Here is a 13464-nt window from a genome sequence, read left to right on the forward strand (position 1 = left end):
ATACTGTTTGATGTCAGTGGAGCTTTGTTGTTTTTATCACGCTCAGCTAAAAGCATCTGCCAAATGCCAAAATGTAAGCACAAAAATTAATCTGAGCGTTTGTAAAGATGACGTTTTAAAGGAGAAAAAGAAGAAAAGAGTTGGCACACTATAAGGGCCCTGTGGCAGACAGATGTCACAATAAAACACCATTTTACACTCTTTTCTATGTCTGTTCACTTAAAAGCTGTTTGATACACAACCTGCACAAATTAAAAATGAAAGAAATAGTGCGAAATGAATTAATAATTCCCATCCTTACTAATTCACAAAAATTATTATTTTGGTAGGAAAAAAATTCTGAAACAATACATATTTGCAGATTTTTATTTTAACATTTAAACGATTTATTGAGATTTTCATATAGAGAAATAATGTTTATTTTCCAATAGAGGATCATACTGAATATCATAGCTTGTTTTTAATTGTGTTTAATTGTTACTTTTCTGCACTGTAAAACTGTTTGCGAGTAACTTACTGCAGATTTAACGTACAATTTTAGTTTTAAGCATAAACTTACCTAGTTTACATATTTTTCTTTGATAAAACAAGACTAAATATCTTGGGTCACTTTTGTTGTTATGTAAATTTATTGTAATTTAAGAAGTTACTTTTTTTACAGAAAACAAGAGAAAAAAGCTTGTTTCATGTTGCAGTCTCTTCTTGCTCATTTTGAATCTATAAAGTCAAAGTGTTTTAATACAAATCGGAAAGTATATTAAGGAGTAATTAAATCTACAGTAAGCTACTGGCAAACCTGCTGCAGAACCTACGGCAAACTTTTAAAGTGTGAGCGACTACACGTTTTTACAACCTGCCAGATGTTAAGATGTTACAACAGCCTAAAAATAATAGTACTAGTTAAATGAACAGTAACAAATCCCACCGATATCTGGAGACCAAAATATCATGATGTAGATATCCAAGCGTTAAATCTTTTGACTTGGACCTGTACGCAACGCCCAGGCAACCATCCACAACCCCCGAGCGAATCATCAACGCGTCTCACGCGGTCTTCATAAACATAAAGATGTAGTTTTGATCTAACATGAAGTCAAATAACGCTGTGAAAATAGAAGTGAACTATAACGGTGCAAACTGTAGAGCAAAGGTCATGGGTTGATTCCCAGCGAACAAACAAACAAAAAACAAATCTATTCATAACATAAACATAAATTATTTCAAAGATCGACTGGCTCTTTTTCTCATGGCGGTCCAATGTCTGGACATGAATAAGTCTGTGTTCGTCTCCACGTGTTTTTAATGAAGTTTGCTTGAGCGTTGTTGCCATTTTCAGAGTTGGTTCGCAGCCAATGTAAGCAACCATCATCAGCGTGCATCTCCATAAAGAGACACAGTGCAGTCGCACATGTTTTACAGCCCTTCCCTGTATACCGACCAACGCAGGACCGCCCGAAGAGAGCGTTAGCGCAGGCGTGTCTATTTGTACCCACGTCTCACAACGATCAACACCTTCGAGGTACACGAGGAAACGCCACAATTACCTACAGCCAGCCATCAAAGCAAAACTGCTGCGTCTCAGCTTACATCTCCGGCGGCGGCAGTAGAAGTGGAGGACGCTCGGGCGGTTATAGGTAACTGTGGGCGCTCTCCAAAGTGACACATCTGGTTCAACAGGTTCTAAGGGAGATGCTCGCACTTGCGCGGCTGTCAGTTATGTTGCATGAGTCAGTCACTCAACACACACACACACACACACACCTACAATTTCATATCCAACGCTATTTTCAGAGATGTGGATGTGTGTGGTGAGAACCAGCTAGAGGAGAGTTGATGGTTTTGATAAGGAGATGAGATAGCCGTGTGTGTACCGGTCAGGAGATATCAGCCAGCTGAATCTGCTGCTTTATACGAAGTGGGAAAGCACATGCTTAGTTTACAGACAAAAAAACTACGATTGGATTTGCAAGTGACCACATGTCGCCTTCATGATGAAGCGTGATGCTAACGTTGGGCTCGGCATTCTCTCACGAGCGTTGCCGCCACTTCAATGGAAACCGCATTGAGAATTCTACAGGGGAACATTTAAATATGAAAAGCGGCATGCGGAAACTGTCGCATCGCTGTCACGCTAATTTGAGATAAGCACTGTGAGAGGAGAACGGTCTGTTGACAACAAACAACAACAAATAAAGATTGGACCTGTGATCCAGGTACGCCGGCTGTTGGCTCGGTCATTCTTCAGACTGAATGATGTCACGGAAGGTCTCGGCTTGACCTATTTGTGTTCATGCTCACGTTTAGTATAATGACAAGAACGACTTGGTTTGAGAGTTTCTGCCATTTATTTTTTGAAATAGGAATCTTTGTACACATGAATTGGCCGTATTCAACATGCCTCAGCGGCACGGGAACACGTGTAGTGAAGTGAACAAATCGCTGTCATAAATGGGCCGACGAAAATAGAGACTGCTGTGTTTTATTCTGCATGTCATCTACAGCTTTAAACCAATATTACACATGAAAGAATATCAAACCCGTAGCCTAACCACTATATGATAAAAAAGCAACCCCTTTATAAAAGCTGAACACGTCTTTTTAAAAAGTTAAACCAAACACCGTAATTGTACCAATATTTACACATCCCATTAAATTACAACATAAATTAGAAAATATTTACATTAGGGGAAAGACAAAAGGAACATTTCACTTCTAGTTTGACGTGGGGGCATGAAGAAGACGAAACAAGGTCATACGACACATGCAAGCACACTCAACCGCATGATATCTGATACCATCACGTGAACACTCATCGAATTCATCCCAGACGAAAGATCGTATGTTTTTCTTAAAACAGCATTTCTCACATAGCAAAGGTTCACTGTGGAAGTGGGTTTGTTTAGTAATCGCATTCATCCACGCACACACGCGTGCCCACAACACTCGAACACACATAACAACTATAACACTGCATCCAACGAAGTTGAGCGTAGAAGTAGTTAAAATGTCTGAAAGATCATCACATCCACGATAAGTCCAAAAGGAGGTGCGGCACCACGGAGGAGGACGCACATAAACCAGACTTCCTCCTCCCAGATTGGCGGTAAAACATAGTTAAAATCCACATAAACTCTTGAATTGATGTCTTTGGGAAACTCAACAACTTCCTCTTTGCGGTTCCCCTCTGAGAAAACGACTTCCCGATGCTCATCTGAAACATCGCTCGTGCTGTGGCCCTGCGGGGATCGCTCGACAAGGAACTTTGGCGCTCGGCTCTCACGAAGGCTACGTTTTTGAAATGTGTTTACGTCTTTGCGGAGAAGAAAGTGCTGGAAGACGTGAAAAGAGGGCATTGAGTTCAAGCTTAACCTGGACGCTCGGAGAAAAACACAAACACACAAAGCGAAACGGCAACAGAATCTACAATAGCATCGAATCAGTTCCGGTAAAAACGTGATTCCGCGATAAAAGCGATTATTGCTTTCAAACGGTCCTGTCCCACAAATGTCACTTTCTGTGCTTGTCCATCTTGTCTACTTTACTGTTGCCGTCGGAGGAGGCCTGCGAGTGGTCTCCGCTAGAACTCACGTACATTTTGTCCACCTGCTTGAGCGCCTCGTTGAGGTAGTTCTGCAGCGAGGTCATGGCCGCGCAGATGGCCGGCGAGCCGAAGCCGTGGGTGATGAGGCTGAAGTGAGTCAGGCAGCTCTGGATCCCGGGTTCGAGGATGGGAGCCGGCCGGGAGTTTCCCAGAGGCGAGCGGTCCTGAGTCAGCAAATCCGTGAACTCCTTACAGATTTGCCTGCAAGATTAGATGACCAGTTAAAGTATTAGAGCACACCATTGTTTCTCACAGGAAGATTTACGGCTACGTTAGGTGCGGACCGAGCAAAATGACTTGACTCAAGATCAAAATGGGCTTGGCCACCTTACCCTGATGCTTCACGTGATTTGAGAAGAACAAACGGTTACTTACTTGGCTGCTAACAGCATGGTTTTGCGAGAGTTGATCTCGTTGCGTTCCACGTGTGGTCGGCCGAGGTATTCCGCGATGGCCTTTGCAGGAAACTCTGTCTCGCAGACGTACCCGAAATCTCTGGCCAGGTGCACGGCCTCACCTGCAGACAGGAGCGTATGGGAATCGGATGACTCACTCAGCTTTTGACTGAGCAACCTAGATGAGTCAACGTCAACTCCGTCGCTTCGGAGCTGACTCAAAACAGTATCACATAAAGAATCATGCTAAAGGGGGCCACTGAGATGGATTGAGATGAATAGATTGTCTCTTGCAGAGCGCAGTGGTCACGCGGCGCGTCTTTAATGAGCGCCTGTAGCTGAGGGCGTCTAACAGCCCTTATTGATAGACTCGCACATTATTCACAGTTGTCTTTTTTAAGGTCAGTCTCTCCTCTTGGCTGGCCAACATGTGATAACAAGCCCTAATTCAGCTTTGAAGGTCTGTAAATAACACGGCCTTGCAGTCATGCTGCTACTGCGTTCGGCCCGTGTTCCCGATAGTGTGACATTAAGAGAATGCTAAAAGCGTCCCACATCGCCTCTGGTGCTGTTTCACTCGTGATCTTTAGGCTAATGACGAATGACTCATCGTTTAACTGAGCTTAGGGTTAAAGGTAAAACTAAAGACATAAAATGTAAAGAATGCTTACATGTACGCTCTCTTGTAAACCTCTTTAGACTTTTTAAGTACACTACACGGCCAAAAGTATGCAGACTCCCCCCGTCTACTCATTCAGGTTTGTCTAGGTTCACTAATTCCAGGAAAGAAAATCTTAATGCTATGGCAAACAATGCCGTTTTGGAGTATTATTGTGTGATTTCAACTTTGCGGGTTGAGTTAGGGGGGCATACGCCCTTGACTATGGGTGACAATGTCCCTGTGCACAAAACCACAAACTTAAGAAATGCCGGGTTATCTCAACCTATGAATGGGTTAAACATGGACGAACACAACCGCTGGTTTACATTGACCTAGAAAATGCTCATACTTGACAACACAGCATTCGTTCATTTAAACCCAATATGCCCATATTTTACCCAACCGTTGGTTGACTCAACCCAACATTCTCTAAATTAAAGGAGAGATTTGTACAGTTGAATCTTAAATTGGATTAAAAATCAATTAAAAACATTCAGATTTATGTTGGTCAATCTGCACAGCGGGGATAGATTCATTGTGTGGAAAAACACTGGTTTGCGATATAAAAAAGTCACCATGTTAATTTATACACAGCAAATTGGTGATTTTTTTATATAATTGTGTTGTTATTCAGACTTTTTGTTTTACGGTAAGAGTGATGTATTTACCTTCCACCAGGGCTGTTAGTAAGGTGACATTAGCAGCCTTCCTGCGACCGGCCGGCAAGTTTAGCCCAATTTTATCCAGTTTCTCCCGCAGGGAACGGCCGCCATTCTTCGACTTTGCCCTTTAAAATAACATGAACAGCATATGAGCCAACAGTAAATTAATGAACCGCACAAATTACCTTTTGCAGACCTCCGCCTTTAAAATCTGACCGACCAATCAACCGTGGGATTCATTTTCTCCATCTTTAATCTTGCTAATATTTTTTTAAAGACAGCAAATGAACTAGACTTTTAATGTCACACATCGCTTGAGTAAATATAATCAACTCTGTATGACATTCTGTCCGGCATCAATGCCCGAGGTTGAGAGGGGGGGCGGAGCTAAGCGAAGGTGAAACACATGGATTTTATTTCTTGCATTTGTGCATTGAATAAACAAGCACATGAACAGAATGATATGAACGCTCTGTGTTTGAAATTACACTAAACAAACACACAGACAGAAACCCTGCTTGTCGTTTTGGCCGTCGTCACATGCATGACTAGAGTTATGGCCTGACATCACCCTTTACTTGTGGGGTAAGAACTGTTAGCAGAAGCACCCAACTCCCCCAACCCCCCCCCCCCCCCCCGTCCAGATTTCCCCCTCAACGCTTGTGTTATATGACCTACTTAACCAATATCTGTGTTTGAGTCAAACACATGGAGAATTAAAAATATTCCCAGAAAAATGCACTGAGATGACATCACCCCCCCAAACACATGGGGGGCATAAGGTCAAGTGACGAAAATTAAAATCACAACACACAGACGGCTTCATGGAATCAGACGAATACCTGCTGTGTTTACATCATCACACACACAATATTTAAAGATACTTCATCTTTCACAAAGATCACAAGAGAAGAATATGAAGAAAACATGTCCCAGTCACATTTCACCTCAAAAACATAATAATTAATTTATTAATAAACTGTCTGAAGTTGGCATTATGCTCCAATTATATTCAATAATATTACAAAAACAAGACCAGAAAGGTTACATATAAAAAGGACATTATGTGCAATATTTCAGAAGAATATTATTTGTTTTATTTTATATAATAAGCCTTTCCCATAATATATGTTTTAGTAAAATGTTTACCTTATTATTCTTGTGATTCACCATTTTTTTGCTATAAGACATTAACTGAGGTCTCGTCACTTTTAGTTAGTTGTACTTTTTTACCGTTAATGGAGTAAAAGAAATACAACCATGATGTACGAATACTTTACAATTTGGAAAATGCATCTTCTTTTTTTCTATTTGCACTGATAATAGAAGGAAAATCGTCATGAAAACAATGCTTAATGTGTCTTTAAACAGTCACATATTTCCTTCTTTATATTTATGGATGAAATATGAAGCAGACATGTTCTTAACAGGTTTCATGAGACTTTTTTTCCCAGTCTTTTCTACCCCATGCGCACTGTTTTCTAAACATCCAAGTATGCGGTTAAGTGTTGTGTGATGATCACCTGCGCAACACTCCTCCCAGCAAGGAGGCATTGAGACACTCGGGCGGAGACAAGCGTCTCTGAACCTCCGCCACGGTCACCTTGTATTTGGAGGTGGAGCTGAGAAGAGAGAGACGACCGGGTACAGAACAGAAGACCTCGGTGGGATTGGACACCATTCCCAACAGCTGCTCCTTCTGGAAGGGAATTCCAAAGGCGTTTCCCTTCGGCATGGACACTACAACAGAAACCAAACAGAGAAACACTTGAGTCACTTTTCATCGGAATCGATAGCCTGAGAGTGAATATTATACTGAGAGTCTCTTCAAATAGAAGGCTGACATGGCATGAATGGAGACACTTTAAAAAATAAATGACGGGATGGACAGACTGTGATATAAAGCAGAACGGCGTGCATGTTATAATCATGTCTCCTGAAATATTGACATAGCCAATAATTCATGAAGGCGCTCGGGGTGACTCCAAAGAAAATCTAAATTACTGCCTGACTAAAACACACGCCAGAATCTCCCGATCCATTCCAGAGCAAAACAAACTCAGCAAATTATACTGTGAAGACCACCGAACGCCCTCAAAAATATACAGTATCTTCTGAATTGCACCCGTCTCTATTTTACATTCATTCGATCTGTTGAAGATCCTGCTTGCGTGCAAATCCCACGGCCATGACTCACGTTTGCGTGCTATTTCAACCTTCTATGATTGGCAGGCTATTGGCATTGCTATAATACGCACTACCCTTCCCAATAAGAAATAGCAGAACAATAAAGTGCTCAGTGTGAGTAATAAAATGCAAATGAGATAGAAAAATGTCTTGATGCTCAGAGTCCAACGTAAAGGCCGAAGCAGTCGAGAAGGTTTGCTGTAAAACCTTCACGTCAAGCAGAACCAACAGACTCACAAACCGTCTCTTCATTTTCAAGACGTTTCATGTCACAGCAAATGACTGAAGCAGCCATGCATGTTTAAAAGCGGCCACACCCTGACTACAGTTCATTCTTGTTTCTCCACGTCTCTGTGTGTCCAACTCCAAACTGACAGCGTTCAAAAGAGCAGAGCTCTCTGAGCAAACACGCCGTGTGAAAGATTGCCCAACATCCACGACTCCAGCTACAACATCTGCCATTTTAAAGACAATTCCTGCCTTTGGCTTTCCATTCATGCTGAAAGCGCCACAGAATGCGCAGCGGATCAGAGCCAGATTAGTGAAACCGACCACATGACCTGAAGGATTAGTGATATATGTATGAAACGGTACCACCTCAAACCCGCCCATCACGTCTACTCTGGAAAGCTCGGTGTCTGACTGACTTTTACCATATCAACTTCTTCCGACGCTGAAGGTGTGTGACCGTACTCAACATGCACCTTCGCCCGTAACAATCATGTTGCACTGTGAGTTTGGAGGATTAAAAAAAAAATGGAGTCTCCCAGCATGTGTGACTAATAGAAATATGCAAATGTGTATGTAAGAATATAAATATGAGACTCCATTCACTACATCATAGAAAAGCTGAATAAGAAAAGGCCTGCCACAGCTTCAATGATGTCATTTCGGAGTATCATTAAAAACTATTTGAAGAAGACTTTGGTTTAGAAATTGCTATTATTACATTCACACATAGAGTTTGGGCATCAGACACCCAGAAATCACTGAATAAAACATGAGAGTGACGTCATCCATACATGTGCAATATAAATGATACATCTTTTAATTGAACACTATTGAATTAGCTACTCAATTGGTACGAATTGATATGGGCCACACATGACCAACAGCTGGGTTTGTAAATGTTTTACCCAAACCGTCATTTTGCAACATGCCTGAATTATGTGAACATTTCATCACAGTTCAAATAAAAATATAAACATGCAGTGCTGCTGACCTTTTTTGATGACTGTATGATCAGGAACGATGAGACCGTGATCACCTTCGTGCTGTAAGGAAACAGATATCATCCACTGCGCTGCAGATCAATTATTATTCAATAAGCACTCATATCACGCGCGCGCTCACCTGTACCTCGTCTAACCCGTGACCAAGCTCGTGCAGGCCACTGTTGTCGGCCATGGAATCGATGCAGTGCGGGGAGAGAAGCTCTGGTCTCCTGAAGGCATCCCGGCGCATCCCGGACGATCCCTCGAGGCCCAGAATGGGACTGGCGAGCCCGCTGCGACCGTGCGCTCCGATGACCTCCTGACCCTGCCGTCCGGGCCATGACTGTTGCTGGTGTGATGCCGTGGACTGGTGTATGTTGATATTAAACGGGTCACCCAGGTGAGAGTAGGGGTCGCCAGATTGGCTGTAGGACAGGGGCTGGTAAGGCGGCGGAAAGTACGGAGGTTGGAAGTCCGAGCTGGCGGTGTTCGACAGGGACGGATGCGGACTGTAGAGGTGCTGGCTCCCCGCGGGAATGTGAGGTAACCGGGAGTTCCCATTGCTGCTAACATCATGTCTTTCCTGCTAAAATAGACACGAATACAAGACTACATCAATTCTTTGAAAATGAGCATTAATGCGTTTATTTTATTTGGAAGCGCACTGGATAAACGTGTTTGCCAAATGCATAAATGGAAATGCAAAAACACGTTTTGTGATGCAATTGAGCTAGGGACGAAAAATACATGGAGAGAAGTTTCACTGATACGCCTTGAATAATTTCCATTTGTCAATGGCAATTCACTAATTCCAGAAACCAGAATTACGGATACAGCAGGATTTTGCATGTAAATAGAAATGTAGTTTGAAAGACACGCGTGAACGTCTTTGCATTTATACAGGTTATATACGGCCCAAATACACCGCAATAAATAATGTTTATCTTACCTGACAAAGCATTTATTTTGAATGAAACCCAAGTATTTCATATGGAGTTCAGCTAGTGTGTGCATTAATCTCGGGGTGTCAGCTTTTGTCTGACAAAGTACTTATTCATCAGACACATAAAAAGAATGACAATGTGTGGCGAAGGCCCAGTTCTATTTAACACAGGCCAGGTGAGTCAAACTAATATGCATGTGAAACAATCCCTCAAGAAGCATTTATTTAATCTGTAAAAAAAACATTTGTTGAGGATCATTTGCACAGATTTAACCGATTACAAACACGTGGAAACAAAATTATTTAACGACTTTAAACATTTCCAATTTTATTTATTATGATTAGTTTGTAGTAGTTAACTTTGTTATTATTAACTATTGAAATAATTTGAATAGAAACAATTTTCATTGTTTTTATTTGAACGAATCGCGAAACCGTTTAGCTCTGCTAAGCATAAAACGCAATGAAAACGAAAAAAAAACATTTAAACAAAAAAACATTAAAAGAAAACATTTCAAACAAGTAAATCGTACTAAATAAAGCACAATGTAGTATTTCTTGAATAACGTTTCTTGCAGAACTATTCCACGCGCTTCAAGTTAACTCCACAACTCTCATGCTCTTTCCAAACGGACATCGCGTTTTTCAGTTTTGAATATTAATGCATGCTGATTAAAATAACAGAAGACTACACATTTGTGTTTAATTCGCCAATCAAGCAAGCCAAACTCTGTCAAACAGATGAATGGATACGATAAGCGCGCTTTTGCGTTCTTCCCTTCTCTTACCTCGCAGTCATCCTCATACTTGACGTTATCTGCTAATTTCCACAACATTGTGCCGTTCACACGCGTGGATCGTGAATGTGTGGAGCTGTTGAGATGTTTGCCTGTGGTCTAGATTTTAATCCAGAAACGCGCGCTGAACAGAAGTGAAGCATCAACTCTGTTGTGAAGCAGCAGGACAGATGAACTGAACTCACGCGCAGACGGACACGAGCGTTGCTCTGTCTGTACTCGACAATACTCACTCAAAGTCTCACTACTATATTTGCATGAACCGGTGGTAGGCGTGGTCATATTGCGATGTCTGAAGTCCCTGATTCCGATTGGTCACTGCGTCAGGACGCCGGACCAATCGCGGAGCTGTCCGTCTTTTGAGGACAAACTAGTCTCGATCGAAAAGTTGAACTGTGTTGTGACAGACTAAAAACAGGACTGAAAAAAGATGATTGTAAAATGATGCACATGTTAGGACAATATTAGTATTATTTTTAGTATTTCAATCAAAGAACGCAAAGTTGTTTTAAAATAATAGTTATTGTATAGTTTTTCTATTATGTGATTAATTTGATAATATAAGTAATAATGATAAAAAGACAAATGTAGATAGGCAGACAGACAAACATACATATAAAATGAAATACAAACGGAATTCACTAAATAGGCTATTCACATCCAGCTAAATATTTGATTAAATGCACTGTGCGGCAGGCTTCTGCCCAATAGGCCTACATTAACACAAATGTAAACATATAAGCAAAATCATAAACATTAAATCAATACCAACAATTTATAACGAAGAGTCATAATACCAAAATAAAGGGGGGAGGGGAATAATTAAAGAAAAAAAGAAAAAGAAAGAAAGAAAGGGAAAAGAAAAAGGAAATAAAGAAGGAATAAGAAAGAGAATTGTCTTTAATCCTATAGTTTAGACTCACCTGCCTGTTAATTCCATTAATGCCAGTAAATTCAATATAATCCTGCTGCTGTTTTTCAAACTGGACTCGTGAAAGGGAAGGCAGGCGCTTTTTTAACGGTTTGCAGGTACCGGGAGATTAAACGTCTGTGTTCCGCTTCAAGCGCATAGTAACGGATGGGATTCTTCACTAATCTTAATCTTAACGAGTGTTTGTGGCCGATGCTGCTCTCAGATGTTTTCCTTTGTTGCAAATAATGCAACCCTGAGGGACATTTTGGGTGGAGAAAAATCCACTTACATAACCTGGAGAAAACATCCACATAATAAGATTGTTTGTCTGATCAAATTAATTATAAATACAGGGATGTTGATAGATACGGCTCTTTATTGTTCGTTAGTATGTCGTTGTTGATTTGTGATGCTAAACTAAATTAATTGAAGTCTCTTGTAATTAGCTGTTATAAATATTGCCTAACGCAAAACGAAATTAGCAAATATGCACAATGTAAAAAAAGTATAAAAACAGAATGTTCATTTTGCTTAAAAATTACATATAAATATCTTAAATAATGAAAACTAATTATAGCTTTCTAGTTATTCTAGAAAAAAATATAAAAAATATCAGTTTTTTTGTACGCAAGAGCAACGTGAAAGCACTGGACGAACATAGTTGAATTAAATACACATTGGCGTGTATAATTTTTAATTTAATAACACAAAAACTACAATTGATCACACTTGTCGGTAGCTTTTTAATACATTCGTTCATTAAACTTAAATATTGTGAACGTGGTTTTGAGATAAATTTCTTGTGTTTTTAATAGTTTGCTACACCACTTTGGATAAAATCGTCTGTGAAATAAATTAACTTATAGTGCAAATTATAAATATTGTACGGCAATGCACATTGTAAAATGCCTAATTGAATATTTCTTCAATAATTATATAATAATGATATATATTCTGTGCTTTTGATTCATGACGTGTTTACCCATAATAATTTGGAGAAAGCATTTGGTTAAAGTTTTCCACACCCAACGATACAGAAAATCTACGATTAGGCTGTTATAATAATTATTGTTAATATTATATTGTTCTTATTATCTATTTGTTTTCTTTTGGCTACACTTTCTGAAAAAAACTATTGTTAAAAATGTAAAAAAATCATCAATTGGCGCGTTTTATTTAGACCTAAACAACGAGTTACGACTGATTGTTTAATGACAGTGATTAAGAGATAAATAAAATAAATTAAAAAAAATGAGTATAACTCAACAGTGATAAACCAGATCGATTTAACCCTAAGAAAAGTGTTCCACTCTTGGTGTGTAGAAGACAGTAATTGAGAGTAGCCTATGAGAGTGTGATGCTGTAGGTGTTTATTTCGAGATTTTGTGTCTAACAGCTACCTTGTTGCTCATAATAATTGTTGTGCATCGCCCAATAAAGAGTAGAATAAAAGAAAACACCTACCCGCCAATCTATCCTCTCCAGCAGCGACATCTGCTTTAGCTGTTTACTCCCCACAGTGAAGCAGCGAATGCTCACATCACATGCGCTTTGTTGAGCTGAACACACCTGGACGCGGAGGATGGGGCGCGCATGCGCGGACTGGTGTCACACCTGAGGGGGATGCAGCATTCCAGCGGCATTCCGATCGATGAAGATGATCAGTCTTCACATCAGCACACTGTCACACAATGTCACTTCAATTAAAGAGAATCCCAACATATCATTACAACTCGACACAAGACCACCTGCAGGGTTCCCACACCAACGAGATGTCAGGTGATTACTTGACATCATTTAAAATTAACAATCACAACAAGGATTAACTAAAGTAAATATTGCAGCAGCTACAGAACGTTTCGTGATTTTCCCAAACCTGAAAAAAACTTAAAATTTCCCCGAAACTTCCATGTTGTCATAATTTAGATGTAAATGAATTAAAGGCCCACAGGGAGGACTTTTGCATATACGTTTAGAAAAAAGGTTCTTTCTTACCTGATAAAACGTCGTTTTGGTTAAAGCACACCTTGCCATACAATAATAATCTGAGCATAAAACATACATCTCACAGAATCTCGACACAGTGAGTTT

The 13464-nt window shown here is 40.3% G+C and overlaps 1 protein-coding gene across 9 annotated transcripts in view; it reads right to left on the minus strand.

Annotated features, from left to right (window-relative positions):
• The window catches only part of tfap2c (transcription factor AP-2 gamma (activating enhancer binding protein 2 gamma)), a 74628-nt gene extending 61673 nt beyond the window's left edge, over positions 1-12955 (minus strand). For 2 of the 9 annotated variants that reach the window (XM_056751304.1, XM_056751295.1), the window contains exons 1-7: positions 10452-10726; positions 8860-9306; positions 8729-8780; positions 6843-7059; positions 5326-5444; positions 3977-4118; positions 3593-3802 (exon numbers count right to left, since the gene is read on the minus strand). In XM_056751304.1, the coding sequence (XP_056607282.1) occupies positions 3593-3802; positions 3977-4118; positions 5326-5444; positions 6843-7059; positions 8729-8780; positions 8860-9306; positions 10452-10499 (1235 nt within the window). In that variant the 5' untranslated portion in view covers positions 10500-10726. Of the gene's footprint in view, positions 1-2463; positions 3803-3976; positions 4119-5325; positions 5445-6842; positions 7060-8728; positions 8781-8859; positions 9307-10451; positions 10729-12837 lie in introns of those variants that run through there. The other 7 variants (XM_056751299.1, XM_056751300.1, XM_056751296.1 and 4 more) reach the window with 7 other exon arrangements.
• Between the last annotated feature and the right edge of the window lie 509 nt (positions 12956-13464).

The sequence above is a fragment of the Triplophysa dalaica genome, chromosome 6, assembly GCF_015846415.1.
Source record: "Triplophysa dalaica isolate WHDGS20190420 chromosome 6, ASM1584641v1, whole genome shotgun sequence".
In the NCBI taxonomy this organism is placed as follows: domain Eukaryota; kingdom Metazoa; phylum Chordata; class Actinopteri; order Cypriniformes; family Nemacheilidae; genus Triplophysa; species Triplophysa dalaica.